Genomic DNA, 14067 nt, shown 5'->3' on the forward strand with positions numbered 1-14067 from the left:
TTCCCTGGGCTATACAGTAGTTCCTTGTTGTTTACCTGTTTCATATATACTAGTGTGTATATGTTAATCCCAAACTATGACTTACATGCAGATTGATACCAATGCATTCTTCTTCTAGGGTATGCTCAGCATCATAACTTCTGTATATCTATCTATTTATCCCTCCCCCCTTCCCCTTTGGTAACCATAAATTTGTTTCTACATCTGTGAGTCTATTTCTGTTTTGTAAATGAGTTCATTTGTATCATTTTTTATATTCCACATATAAGTAATGTCCTATGATATTTGTCTTTCTCTGGAATATATTTTTTTGGCACTCACTTTATAGTGTCTGCTGCACATTCTATAGAATCAGTACATTTATTATCATCCATGTTTTACGGTTGAGATGAGTGTGGCTCAACCCTTGAAGGGGTTAAGCAGTTTTCCTAGTGCCATGTGGTCAGTAACTAGTGGCTCTAGGCTACAAACTGTGCATCTGAATTCAGAATCACATTTTCAACTGCTATATAAAGTTGCTTCCTATTACAGTCCTGGATCAAAAAGTCATTATTTCAAGAAATCTCCCTTTCATAAGCCTTTCCCCTCACGTAAACATCAAGGGCAGATATTAACAATTTTGGAGCATCTGCCAGACACCAAGTATTTCCATAAATGTTATCTTTATGAAATCCTTTGAATTATATGTTACCTCCAATTTTTAGATTAAAAAAAAACACCAAAGCTTATAAATTTAAGTAATTTGTCCATGGCCACACAGAAGTAAGGGAGGGCTAGGATTTGATTCCAATTCTGCATAATTTCAAAGCTGTTTCTCTTTTTTACTACACAATAAGGTTTTAATTTTCCTGAATATAAATGACTATTGCTGATACTACTCATCTATATCTAGTCTGCAAAGAAGATTGGGGAAGTAATTTAACTTCTGTATATCTATCTATCTTCTATAGATAGATATATAGACATATATTTAATTGTGGTTAAAAAACAATTTATTATCTTAATCTGTACAGTTCAGTTGTGTTAACTATATATACATTGCTGTGCAGCAGCTCTCTAGAAGTTTTTCATCTAGCAAAACTGAAACTCGGGACTTCCCTGGTGGTCCAGTGGTTAAGACTTTGCCTTCCAATGCAGGGGTGCAGGTTCGCTCCCTGGTCAGGGAGCTAAGATCCCACATGCCTCGCAGCCAAAAAACCAAAAAACATAACACAGAAGCAATATTGTAACAAATTCAATAAATACTTTCAAAAAATGGTCCACATCAAAAAAAAAAAAAATCTGAAAAAAAACCCCCAAAACTGAAACTCTATATCCATTGAACAGCTCCCAATTTCTCCCTTCCCCAAGCCCTTCGCAAGTACCATTCTACTTTCTGTTTCTATGAATTTCACTGCTTTAGATAACTCATAAAGGGGAATCTGCAGTACAGGTACACCCCACTTTTCAAAAGTTCACTTTATGCCACTTAAGTTTTATGGAAAGACCATTGTTGGTACCTGATTTTGCTAACTGAAATAAATCCTAAGAGGATTTTTGCTTTTACAAAAAAAAAAAAGTGAAAAGTGAAAATAGTGTTCAGCATTTGTTTTGCAATAAGCTTTTATAGAGGCAGTGCACAGCCTGAGCAGCAAGAATGGCACCACCAAGCGCCTTCTCCAGGAACTACACAACATCTTAGCATCAATCTGCCATAGCTTTCAACTTTGTGAGCATATGTACTTTATTTCTGTTTATTGTGGGCATCTGTTAGCAAGGTGTGTCCTAAGGTAATTGCTTCTTCGCTTTACATGGTTTAGGCTTAGAAAAGGTTTCATAGGAATGCACTTATTTCACTTAGTGTATTGTCCCAAGTTTTATCCATGTTGCAGCATGTGGCAAAATTTCTTCTTTTTAAAAGCTGAATAATATTCCATTGTATGTATATACCACATTTTCTTTATCCATTCATTTGTTGATAGCTGTTGGGTTGCTTCTACCTTTTGGCTATTGCAATAATGCTGCAATGAACATGTGTGTGCAACTATCTCTTCAAGATGCTGCTTTCAATTCTTTGGGATATATATAGGATTGCTGAATCATTGTAGAAGTAATTTTAATTAATAAAAGGCTTTAAAATATGAAATCTATATATTCCATTTGGAGATTGCCCTTTTTTTCCCTCACCCTTTATCCCTGCAGTCTCATGCTAGGACAATTAATATTTGGCCTTTGACTTCTCAGTTATATATTAATATAAATAATCTTGTTTCTCTAGTTCATCAGTATGTGGATCCTGTATGCATAGAGAGGCAATTTGTAGAGTGATGTAGAGAACAGGTCTCAGGCTGGCATGCTGGAGTTTAATCCCAGGTATGCTACTCACTTTCTCTGTGTCCTTGAGCAAGTATATCAGACACTCTGTGCCTCAGCTTCGCTGTGTAAATTACAAATAAAATAGTAACTACTTCTTAGGGATGTTGTAAGAATTAAGCTAGTTATTATGAATAAAGTTCTTAGGATAATGCCAAGTATATATTACGTACTGGCTAAAGTTACTTTTTCTTATTTTTATATTATATTTTACCTCCCACTCTTTTTTTCTTTTTTATTCTCAGAAGCCATTCCCTCTCACAATTCCTCATAGAAAAACATGGCTCATTCTCACTATACTTAGTTTAGTGTGTCAACTGCAATTTCCTGTATTACAGTTATTTGTCAAAGGTGGTTAAATCAGAATTGAACTATGGTGTTGTGTTTGTGTATCGCAGATGTTCAATTGCAGACCAGTCAATACCATCAATACATTTTAAAGTTTCACCCTCATGTGCAATTGAATTTTTGTAAATAGTTCTAGGTACATAGTGAAAGCTCAGCATGTACTATTACACTTTAGTTTATAATAATTATTGAAGTCAGAAACTATGTCATATTCATTGTTGTAATCCTAGCAAAAAAGAAAGAGCTAGAAAGACCTGGATCTTGTCTTTCCTGGTCCTGCTTCTCTTCTTCCATTCAAATTATCAATAAAAAGAGGTGTATAATAGAGACAAAGGAAAAGAAAAACACACTAACTGGAATTTTGGTAACAAATGTCAGATAAAAAAAAAATCTGTAAATTAGCCCTTTGCTCTTAGAACGAACATATACGTAAAAATTTACTGCACTATTGTGCACCAAATAAAACCTGCCTGTATCAGACAAAATAGAGCTGGAGGGACAGAGAAGCTTTTCTGATGCATAGGTCAACTTTGCCAAGACATCCTGATCCAGCCATGGCTGGTGACTGTGCAGTGAGAGGCCCAGAGCTCCGAGTTGCCAGGAGATGCCTCTAGCTCTGTTTTTCCAGGCAGAGAGAAAGTAATTATGTGACCATAAAGGTCATTAACTGTAATCAGTTCTAAATCTCTCAGTAGTGCCCTCAAACATTGTTCTGGGTGTTTTCCCTTTTCCCCTCCAAATATCTCCAGTCTTCTGCCCTCTGCTCTGTGTCCCAGAAAACTGACCTGTATGGATCAAATCAAATGCCCCTTTGCTCTCGGCTCCCAGTTAAATTTTGCCACTGAGGAGCACTAGCAGAAGATTGGAGGGAAGAAGGGAAATGATGTCACTGAGGTATTTATTCCACAGGATCCTCCAACAAGGTTGCCACAAGTTGCCAGCATCTGTCAAATGTCCTTTTGCCCACAGTTATTTCTTTCTTGCTCCCTGCAACTACTCCCTCCCCTCTGATCCTTTGGCACCAGCTCTTCCTTCTGGAATTAGTTTCAGGATTCTGGAAGATGCTTGGAGGCATTCCTAACTCTTTCCCATACTTTTTTAAAGTGTCCTTTTGTTAAACCCTCCTCAAGTTACACAGTTCAACTATCCCATCATTCTCCTTCTGGGACCATGACTGAAAAACACATCAAAACACTCTGAGTTAAGAGTACATGTTCTCACCTTTCTTACTCATCCTTGAGAAGACAAAGTCAGGAAAGATAGGAGGGATTATGCACGCAGTACAAATGGCTCTAGTTCTTTTATAATATATCTTAAAATCCAGAGTTTACTTAATAAACAGAATTTATAAGCAAACGACTGAACTTGATGTGTGTCATGTTGTCTGGGTCACCCAAGCTCACAGTTTCTAGTTTGCCAAATGGAATGTTTACTATTGGTCCCTCATATGGCACAGGCTTTGCTACTCATCAGCTGAGATCATTAATTTTAAAATGTGTGGTAAAAGGATATGCTAATATTAATTATTAATATCAATGCAAAGTGAGGCTTTCACAATTTTGAAATTTTATTATAAGAGTAATCTTTTAAAATGACAAGCCATAATGAAGAATTGAAATTTTAGCACAATAATTTAAAAGGTTTAAAGCTAAAAAAGTGAAAAAAATAAAAATCTAAATCTTAGTATGAACATAAACAATTTTTAGTAGTGTACTTGAATCAATATTCAGAAATTTGATTTATGGTAAATGTTGAATGTATCATTACTAAAGTTATCTATTATATAGTATTATCTTAAAGATGTTTTCCTATTTTATTGAGCATAAAAATTTTAACAAACTGATTTTTGTGACTATTGGAATTGTAAATTTTAATTATTGAAGTGCACACCCTGAAATGCAGAGAGAAAGCTCATGAGTACTGTGTAAAGTGAACTAAATATTTATTCCAATAAAATTATTCAGAAAAAGCTGTTTGGATTTTAATACTGTGAAAAGTGTTAAAAGCAAGATAGTATACTGACACAAACAATTTTAATGAGAAAACATACTTTATGCTGTCTCAAGGGGGAAAATATTAAAATTACTTTAGCAGTTGCATTTATCACTTTTCTTTTACTTAAAGCATCTTGTGTCAATTTTAGTGGTAACAGCAATCTTCTCTCTAGTCTATCTACTTCAAAAAACATTGAAATAATTATGAAGCATGCATTTTCATTGATGAAACTGATTCACAATAGTTTTTTTTAGCAGATTTAAAAAAGGAGAACATAGCTTTGATTAATGTTTCTTTGAGGGGAGTTGAGACTATAAAGTACAGTGGAGAGCAATTAACTATTATTTTTTAAAAATTAAGAAAATGCATTTTAAAAAATGTGGTGCCTTTTTAAATAGCACAATAAAGTTATTCCAAAACAGGGATTGCAAACTTTTTCTGTAAAGTGACAGAAGATAAATATTTAGGCTTTAAGGACCACTTGATTTTTGTTGTACCTACTCAACTGTGCTGATACAGTGCAAAAGCAGCCGCAGACAACATGTAAATAAAGGGGTATGGCTGTGAGCCAGTTACTATTGCTGTGGCCATAGTGTGCCACTCCATTTTCTAAAAAGTAAACACAGGCATAGCTCATTGTACTGTGCTTTGCTTTATTGTGCTTTGCAGATATTGCATTTTTTACAAATTAAAAGTTTGTGACAGCCCTGGATCGAACAAGTCTGTTGGTGCCATTTTTTTCCAACAGCATTTGCTCATTTCCTGTTTCTGTGTCACATTTTGTTAATTCTCTCAATATTTTGAAACTTTTCATTATTTTCATATTTGTTATGGTAATCTGTGATCAGTGATCTTTGATGTTACTGTTATAATTTTTGGGGTGCGCCACAAACCATGTCCATATAAGACAGCAAACTTGACTGGTGAAATGACAACAAAGAATTGAGGATATTACATAACCTTTGTTGATAGAGCAGAGACAGGGTTTGAGAGGATTAACTCCAATTTTGAAAGAAGGTCTACTGTGGGTAAAATGCTATCAAACAGCATTCCCTATTACAGAGGTATAATTCTTGAAAAGAAGAGTCAATCAATGAGGAGAACTCCGTTTTTTGTCTTACTTAAGAAATTGCCACAGACACCCAACCTTTAGCAAACACCCCCCAGATCAGTCAGCAGCCATCAATATCTAGGCAAGACTCTCCACCAGTAAAAAGATTATGACTTGCTGAAGGCTCAGATGATGGTTAGCATTTTTCAGCTATATTTAAAAATTAAGGTATGTAAGTTTTTTAGAAATAAAACTATTGTACACTTAATTGACTACAGTATAAACACTATAATAACTTCAGTATTGGGAAACCAAAAAATTTATGTGGCTCGCTTTATTGCGATATTCACTTTATTGCAGTGGTGTAGAACTGAACCCACCATATCTCTGAGCCATGCCTGATAGTCTGTATTATATTTGATTGGATATCAGGAGTAATTTTTAAGAACTCTTATAGTACCTGTTTAAAATATATCAGCTGACATTGAGTCCACACTGGAAATAACAAGGAGATAACAAAGATTACACTCTTACTGAATAATATAGGGTTTCTGTGCTTCAAACAGAATTGAGCAGGCTGCTTTTTAAGTCTAAATACCTCTTCTGTGAAGGAAACTTGTTCTAGTTTTGGAATATGAACAATCACATTGTCATCAGAATAGTTACTTGTAACTGAAAGAGAAGTGTATGTATAACTAGAGGTACCTGTATTTAATTTCAGGTTACATGTATACGAGCTTGGAGCATGTATCTAATATACTGAGCCTCAGTTTATCCATCTGTTACATAGAGCTCATTCGTTTGAAGTCTAAGTTATTAATATAGAATGCACTTAAAGTTCCAGACACATGGCAAGTGCTGAAGAAACACTAAAACCTCCTTCATCTTATTCAGGTTTTTTTGGTGTTTTTTTTTTTTAATAAAAACAGCATTGAACCTGAAGGAAGAATCACAAACTTTCCTTTTTTTTTAAGTACTGTATTTTAGTGGCAGAGAATTTTTCTTCACTGCTTCCTCAAATGAAATAATACATTTTCATAACACAAGGTATTTGGAATGGCCCGAGTATTAATCCTCACTAATATATATTTTTCTTATTGATTCACCTGGGGAATACTATCTGGCAGTTCCAATTAGGATGAAATCACAAGTTGTTAGAATAATCCAGATTCATTGTCTTGGTAGTGAAAATCATGCATAAATATTAACTGTCTTTGCTTAACCTTTTAATTCATTCAGTTTAATTCATTTTCAGAACTCTGTGTCAAAGAGAACTCTTAAATTTATTTTCTTAATTGGAAAAATGTGAAATAACATCGATCATAAATTAACTTCAATGCTAAAATCATGATTACATACTCTAAAACTAAAAAAGGGACATATCTGTATGAAAACTATTAAAAAAGACACATTTTAAGAGAATGTAACTATTTCATAATGTTACTGAATTTATTTTGTACTTAGAATCATTAAAGGACATAATACTTTGATAAATTGAGATAACTTTGCCACACACAAAATGCTCCCCAAAATGATGAAGCAGAAGCCACTGCAATCACAAGCCACAAAACTTTATTATACGATGTGACTACATACACTTTATGGACACAAATAACTCTTATTACAGTGGTTTATCGAGATCCAAACTATTTCTATTTAGGTCAATTATATCTTAAAAGTCCTTTAATTAGCTCTTTCCAGCTTAACTGCATTACAGGCTCATCTTAACTATTCCCAGACTCAAAGCTTCCAGGTACATATTTCATTGACCAAAAATAAATTAACTTATTTTGAGACAAATATTTCAGAAATTGTTTGAGAATCAGAATCCTGGATTTGTCTGGTCACACAGCAGCCTATTTCTATTCACAGTTCTCCCTTCCTCTCTTTGTCCAAATACATTATTTTTTTTTTCTTAGTTAGAAAGAAAGAAGAGAAAGTTATTTGAAGAGAAAGCCCTTTTCATGAGGAACAGATTCTCACAAAATAATAATAATCTGGACAGATTATACTTCAGGAGATTATTCTTTTTTTCATCCCTAATGTGGGAAACATAGATCAGTAAGAAAAATAAGCATTTGATTAAAATTTTAAAAGTAACAGCAAACAAGATTGTAATACATTCAGAATTTCCTTGCAGTGTTTTAGTGTTCATTTACACCCAAATACCTACTATGCAATACAGGATCCCCTCTCTTACACACAACATGTCACTCAGTTGCCTGTTAATCACAGCTTCATGTTTGCCATTTTTCCTTTTTTATTCAGGATCTGTCTTTCCCCCTTCTCCATTGAACTTCAATCACCTGCGTACTGACCTTCATTCTTTCTCACCTCATGTATTACAGTAGCTTCCTAACTGGCTTTCCTTACTCCAAACATCACACACCAATAAATGAAACTCTTGCGATATTAATAATGGTGCTTCTGTACTCGTGTTATCTTTGTGAACTCTTCAAGAATTGATATCACTCAGCCCTCTGAAGTTCATATTCTTGCCTCTCTACCATAGGGCTAGACTTATCTTTCTAGCCTCATCTTTGCTTCCCTATATGAATCTTAACCTTCAATTGAAATGGAACTTTTATTTGTGCCCATGCTTCTGTTTCTTTATTCAAGCTGTTTACTCAACTGCAAAATGTATTCTCTGTTAACCTCGCCTATTGACATATTGAATTCTCAAGCTCCCATCTCTAAGCCTATATTCTCCAAGAAACTTTCGCAGAGTTATCCTCCATCCCTTAAATTGTATAACTAGTCTTCTGATTATATTATAATCTCCTCCAGAGTTCATTTTTATATTCCCTATTGTATCTAAGTCAGTACTTTATATATAAGAAGTGCTGCATAAATATTTGAATTAGGTTATGTCATTTCCAAAATGCACAAGCAAAAAAAGACAGAACTGACCTTACATTGACTACAGCAATGTGGTCAACAGGGTCTGGAAACTCCATTTGGAATGTTTTGATAGAGGCTTGGTAATGGTTTCTGTGACTTTACAGTGCTCTGTCAAGGGCTCGCTAGCAGTAAAAAACAATGACCAACAGAAACATAATACCAAGTATGTCTAGACTTCATTTGGTGTGACATTGAGGAGTTAAATAAATTTGATGATATAAAGAAAAATAGCTTGGTCAGAAATTATTTTCAAAATGTTTTTGGTGGGACATATGCTAAATTACTGAATGTCTAAGTGATCACTTAAACTCCAGCGCTAAGATCAATGAAATAATTGTGAATGGTATCTTGCTGAATTTTGCAAGAGTGAAAATAGACACTGGTATAAAACTGATAATTTGTGCATATATTTATTCATTTATTATATATCTAATCAATTTTTGGTTATTAATTTAAATTTTAAACTCAAACAAATCATCCTATCTAAATCTCTTGTGTAATCAAAGTACGAGATGCATTTCTTCACAACACCTTGACTTGGAATACAATTTCACATCTTACAATTATGAGCCCTTGATGTGAGAGTACTGTCAATCATTCTTTTTGATGCTGAATCATTGGAAAGAATGCAAGTCTCGATATTGATCTTGTTCTTAAACTGAAATATAAGATATTTTATGATTAAATCTGATGTCAGAATATGGGAACACACTAAAGGAGAAAAAAAAACCCTGGTGATTATTTGTATATTTACCCACATTTATTGTACTTTAACCTAAAGTTAATGTTTTCAAAACTCCTTAATGAAATCTATATCTTTAAAATAAAATGTAGCCAATGAATTATCTAATTTCTGCTTACATTAACACTTTATATTTAGTTAGAGGTATTCTTTAATTTTGCCCTTTCCCTACTGAATTCTCAGGAAATCTAAGTTCTTTTTTTTTTCCAGAAACTACTTGGCCTTTTAGGAATTGATTTCAATTGAGTCTATCTATGCATTTCAAGAATAGATAAAATATTATCATGCAATTGTAAACCCAAGAGAATAAAATCATGCTAGTCACAGTTTCCCTTCTTGATACTTCTAGATCCTGGTCACATATTTAGAGGATGGCTCGATGTGAATGAACACTTTTCCAAATTATTCTAAGTCCCTCTGCTCTAATTATCTCTCCCCTCATCTATATCCACTTTTTTGGTCTATATTAGTGTTAAAAACATTTAAATCAGTCAGGGAACACAAGTACCAATGAATCCAATAAAATTAAGATATAACTCACCTGGAGAAAGAGGAGGATTTTTAAAAAATAATTTCTCAAGATGATAAAACTAATACTTGAAAGAAGAGAGAAACAGGGATTAGACTGCATACCCTTTGAAAGTAAGCTCTATTTGATTTCTTGTAAAAATAATCTAACTGCATTTTCACCTTTTCATTCTCATTTTTAGAAATAATAAGATTTTTACACACTTCCCTTTCTGATCTGCTTGTTTAAACAGAACTGCTCAAAATGCCACTGGCTTTGAAAACAAAGCACTAGTTTTGATGATATATACAATGAATGTATATAGAAAAGCATCTGTCATATTTTTATCATCATATCATATTTTATTTCCACTTGTAAATACTGTCAACATTTAAAGCCAAGTTAATGGAACACCAGTGAGAAAATCAAAGCTACTAATATTAAGCATTTTTAAGAATTTTAAAATAGGGTCATGCTGATAGACTTGAAAGAATCCCAGAATTAAAATTGCCCCCATGGTAATGAGCAGGCTATAGCTTAAAGCATGGAAATAGCCATGATACATTTTGGTGAAATGATTTATTCTTCGTTGGTACTTCATTTTTCATTTATCTTTAAATGAATGCTTACGTTAAGAATATCCATCAATACTCAATGTTATAACAATGAATGCATGAGCACTTTGTAAGTGAATATATACATGGCCAAAGTTTAATTTGGCTCTCCATTCAGAAAAAACCAGTGTCGGTGGATATTTGGGCAATATCATTTAATTCATGCTTACGTTTTTCCAAGATTTATAAGCAAAGTAAAAAAGTTCATATGTAGGTGATGGATACCCAATGAAACATATTTAGATTAAAAAAACCAAAACACTATATATTCTAAAATCATAAGTATAACCATGCCAGAGCATACACATGTATTCACTACCCACATGGTGTCAGGCGCACAGGTGATAGCTTCCTCCACATACCATAAGATAGGCCTTGATCACAAAATTATTCATCCTGATAGTTGCTCTTGACAATGGAAACAATTTTTAAAGGCTATCTTCAAGATCACTCTGGTGATTTTACAGATAATTAGGTAATGGTGAATGAATAGGGAGTTCTTATAAATAGTTGATATGCCCAACTAGTTACAGGAATAGATTAATTAAAGCCTAAATTTATCTCGCCTCTTAACAAAACAGACATTTTGGAAACTATTAAGCAACAGGCTTTAAACTATAGTAAGACTATTTTTGTTCCTCTCAGAATTGAGAGAGCTCCACACACTCATGTTCATTAGAGGTGCCTCTAACAGAACTCCACCTTTAACATGATTTTTGTGCCTGCTCACATCTTTTAAAAAAAGAGAATATCATTAAAATTGATAACAAAGTCGTAAAGCTGACCAAGTCCAAATTTAGGAACTGGGAAAGGCGATATAGAACACAAGCCTAAGACTGTGTTTCTAGAACATTTCTGGTCTGAAAAATGTTAATAGCACGTAATTAAGACCATATCCTCAATATGCATTTCAAATCAATTTGCTAGATAATAATTCTTTAGCCACAATGAGCAAATAGAAGCCCTGTTCCTCAATGTTTTTGGTTAATTTAAGGAATGTAACATTTTTGTAGAGGGTTAAGAAAAAGTCAGTTCTTTCTGTATTTAAGTTCAGGATCGGTAGATCTAAACACTTCAGTGTTAATCTCTTCATTCTTCATAAGTGCTATGCGGCAGAGAATAAAATGGTTAAATGCAATATTCTTCATTTTTTTTTTCACCTTGTATTTAAATTACTTTGATGGTTTCCATCTTAGTTTGTAAATCACCAAACCTAAATATAACTGGAGTTTTATTTAATGTTTCATCAGGAAATGAATTGGATCAAAGATAAGGTAAAATGGCCTTTTCTTTTTTAAATAATAAAAAAATTAAAAATAAATTAATTTGTTTTGGGAGTAAAGTTTCTTGGAAGTCAATCCAATGAAATCATTGTTTTCATATGTTTCATATGTTTTCAACTAACTCTAGTCCAAACAGAGCATAAAAATAAAAAGCAAAAAAAAAAAAAAATCAAATTAACAATATTTTCTAGGCAAAAACATATTACATAAATATTAGGCATTAGATTAAGCTACCATTACAAACGATAGGTTATGTTTAAATAAAATATATATTAAAATTATTCCATCTTTGAAATATGAATCACAGAACTTATAAATTCAAAATCATAATAGGATATATGTAAAAATAAAGAAAATTAAAGTACAAATATATAATACTATTTTAATATACTGAATTTTGCAATTAATCTGTTTTACATAAATTTACATATATTAATCTAAAAGCTGCTACTTTATTTACCCAAGAAAGCTGTAAAATAGTTAAAATAACTATTCACATTTTAACCATTGGTTTCTCTGCATTTTAAATTTAAACGTCATGTTACTGAAGGACAGTCGATTATATTGGATTTAGTCAGACTTCTTATGAGTTTTGCCTAGTAAGTAGAATTTATAAGTAAAGATAGCCAACCCAGTAAACCAGATTGAACAAGGCAAAAGCTGTTGGGAAAAATATTCGAGAATAGGAATCAATTTTGGCAATGCGTATATGTATCCTCCCTTCCCTCCATGATCCTGTTCTGCAGTCTTCAAAGCAACAGAAGAAGCTGGCACAATCTTTTCCCTCCAAGCACTGGTACCCATAATCATCTTCTCCTTGCGGCAGAGAAAGGCTATTCATTGGAATGAGAGTAGATCCTGGATGGAGTCCAGAGGACATCTGAGTAAAATAATAAATGAGTTTTGAGAAAAAAAATCATAAAAAAGATCAATTTGTCCCCTCAAGGCAAACTCTGAGAGACTGACATGCAGTAAAAATAATCTTATTTTCCAAAAATCAAATGAATACCCAATTCTAACATGTTTTTAGATTATAATTTACCGTGTAGCACATAAAAATATTATTTTACATTCCAAAGGTTTTGCAGGGAAAAAAACACTCAAAATTAAATATATTTTATACCTTTAGAAAGTTGTTCTACTGAATTATTGTTAACCATGAATCTAATTCTAAAATGAGAATAAACTATATTTTTCTATGATATTTTACAGTAAAACATTTACAATGCTATAAACATGTGTTTGTTTGCTATGGTTATATTCTGTACTTTATTTTAGTAATAATGAGAACAAATACTAAAGATAACATTCTGATAAAGCAGAAAACTTTGAGGAGCTATGAATGAATAAAAAAGATATGAGGTCTGGAGTTGTGGATAGGCACAAAGCATCATATTTGGGAGACAGAATGTGCAGGAGGTAAAAATTCAGGTTGGGGAACAACTGGTATTCAAAATTCTGCTAATTCTACCAAAATTCTGCTCATTCCAGCTATCCAGCTGGAATTATATTACCACCTAATTTTTGTGATGGTTGTGCTGAATAAACTTCATAACATGTAAAATGATCCATGCTTCGTCTTGCCTAGTAGTAATAGTTATTATTTTTACCAAGATTTTTGGGACACATATCAAACTAACTCTTGATGATACCATGTTCTGAATAATACTTAAATAAGAACAAGAATTTTTAAAAATATGAAAAATTGAGCATGGCCAGGATACTGTGGAATATTAAAGCCAACACTTTGGAACAATCACTTTGGAGCAATCACTTTGGAGTCAGGATATTGTGCAATATTAAAGCAATTACTTAGGCTGAAATTTCAGCTCTGCCCAGTAGAGTCCTGTAACTTTGAACAGGAAATGTCACTGCTCTTTTGTGTCTGTGTCTGTTGCCATACCAAAGCCACAATAACAATACATAGATCTGTTTGATGAGTAAATGAGATGACATACATAAAACACCAAACGAAATATTTGAAACATAGCAACTATTCCCTTGCCAATTGATAATAGTGCTGTAATTGTCATTGCTACTGTTGATTCCTGGAGAGGATATATCATAATTGACTATAAAATATGTGCTAAAACAAGCAATAATAACAATAAAAACAACAACAAAAACTTGGACCTCATCAAAAATGTTCCTGGAAAGAAATACATTAATGAACGCTTGAATAAAATGGCAAGTAAAATATGAGTGAAGATTGCCGTTTTAGTAACTCTTCATCTCTCAGGACTTCCACATATTTCAGGGATTATTTTAAAATG

The 14067-nt window shown here is 33.0% G+C and overlaps 1 protein-coding gene across 1 annotated transcript in view; it reads right to left on the minus strand.

The window, feature by feature from the left end:
* Nucleotides 1-7301: 7301 nt before the first annotated feature.
* The window catches only part of GABRG1 (gamma-aminobutyric acid type A receptor subunit gamma1), a 67881-nt gene continuing 61115 nt past the window's right edge, over nucleotides 7302-14067 (minus strand). Inside the window, exon 9 of the mRNA XM_030880450.2 lies at nucleotides 7302-12674. Within this exon, the coding sequence (XP_030736310.1) occupies nucleotides 12405-12674 (270 nt within the window). The 3' untranslated portion in view covers nucleotides 7302-12404. The remainder of the gene's footprint in view (nucleotides 12675-14067) is intronic.

Source organism: Globicephala melas, chromosome 5, assembly GCF_963455315.2.
Source record: "Globicephala melas chromosome 5, mGloMel1.2, whole genome shotgun sequence".
NCBI lineage: Eukaryota > Metazoa > Chordata > Mammalia > Artiodactyla > Delphinidae > Globicephala > Globicephala melas.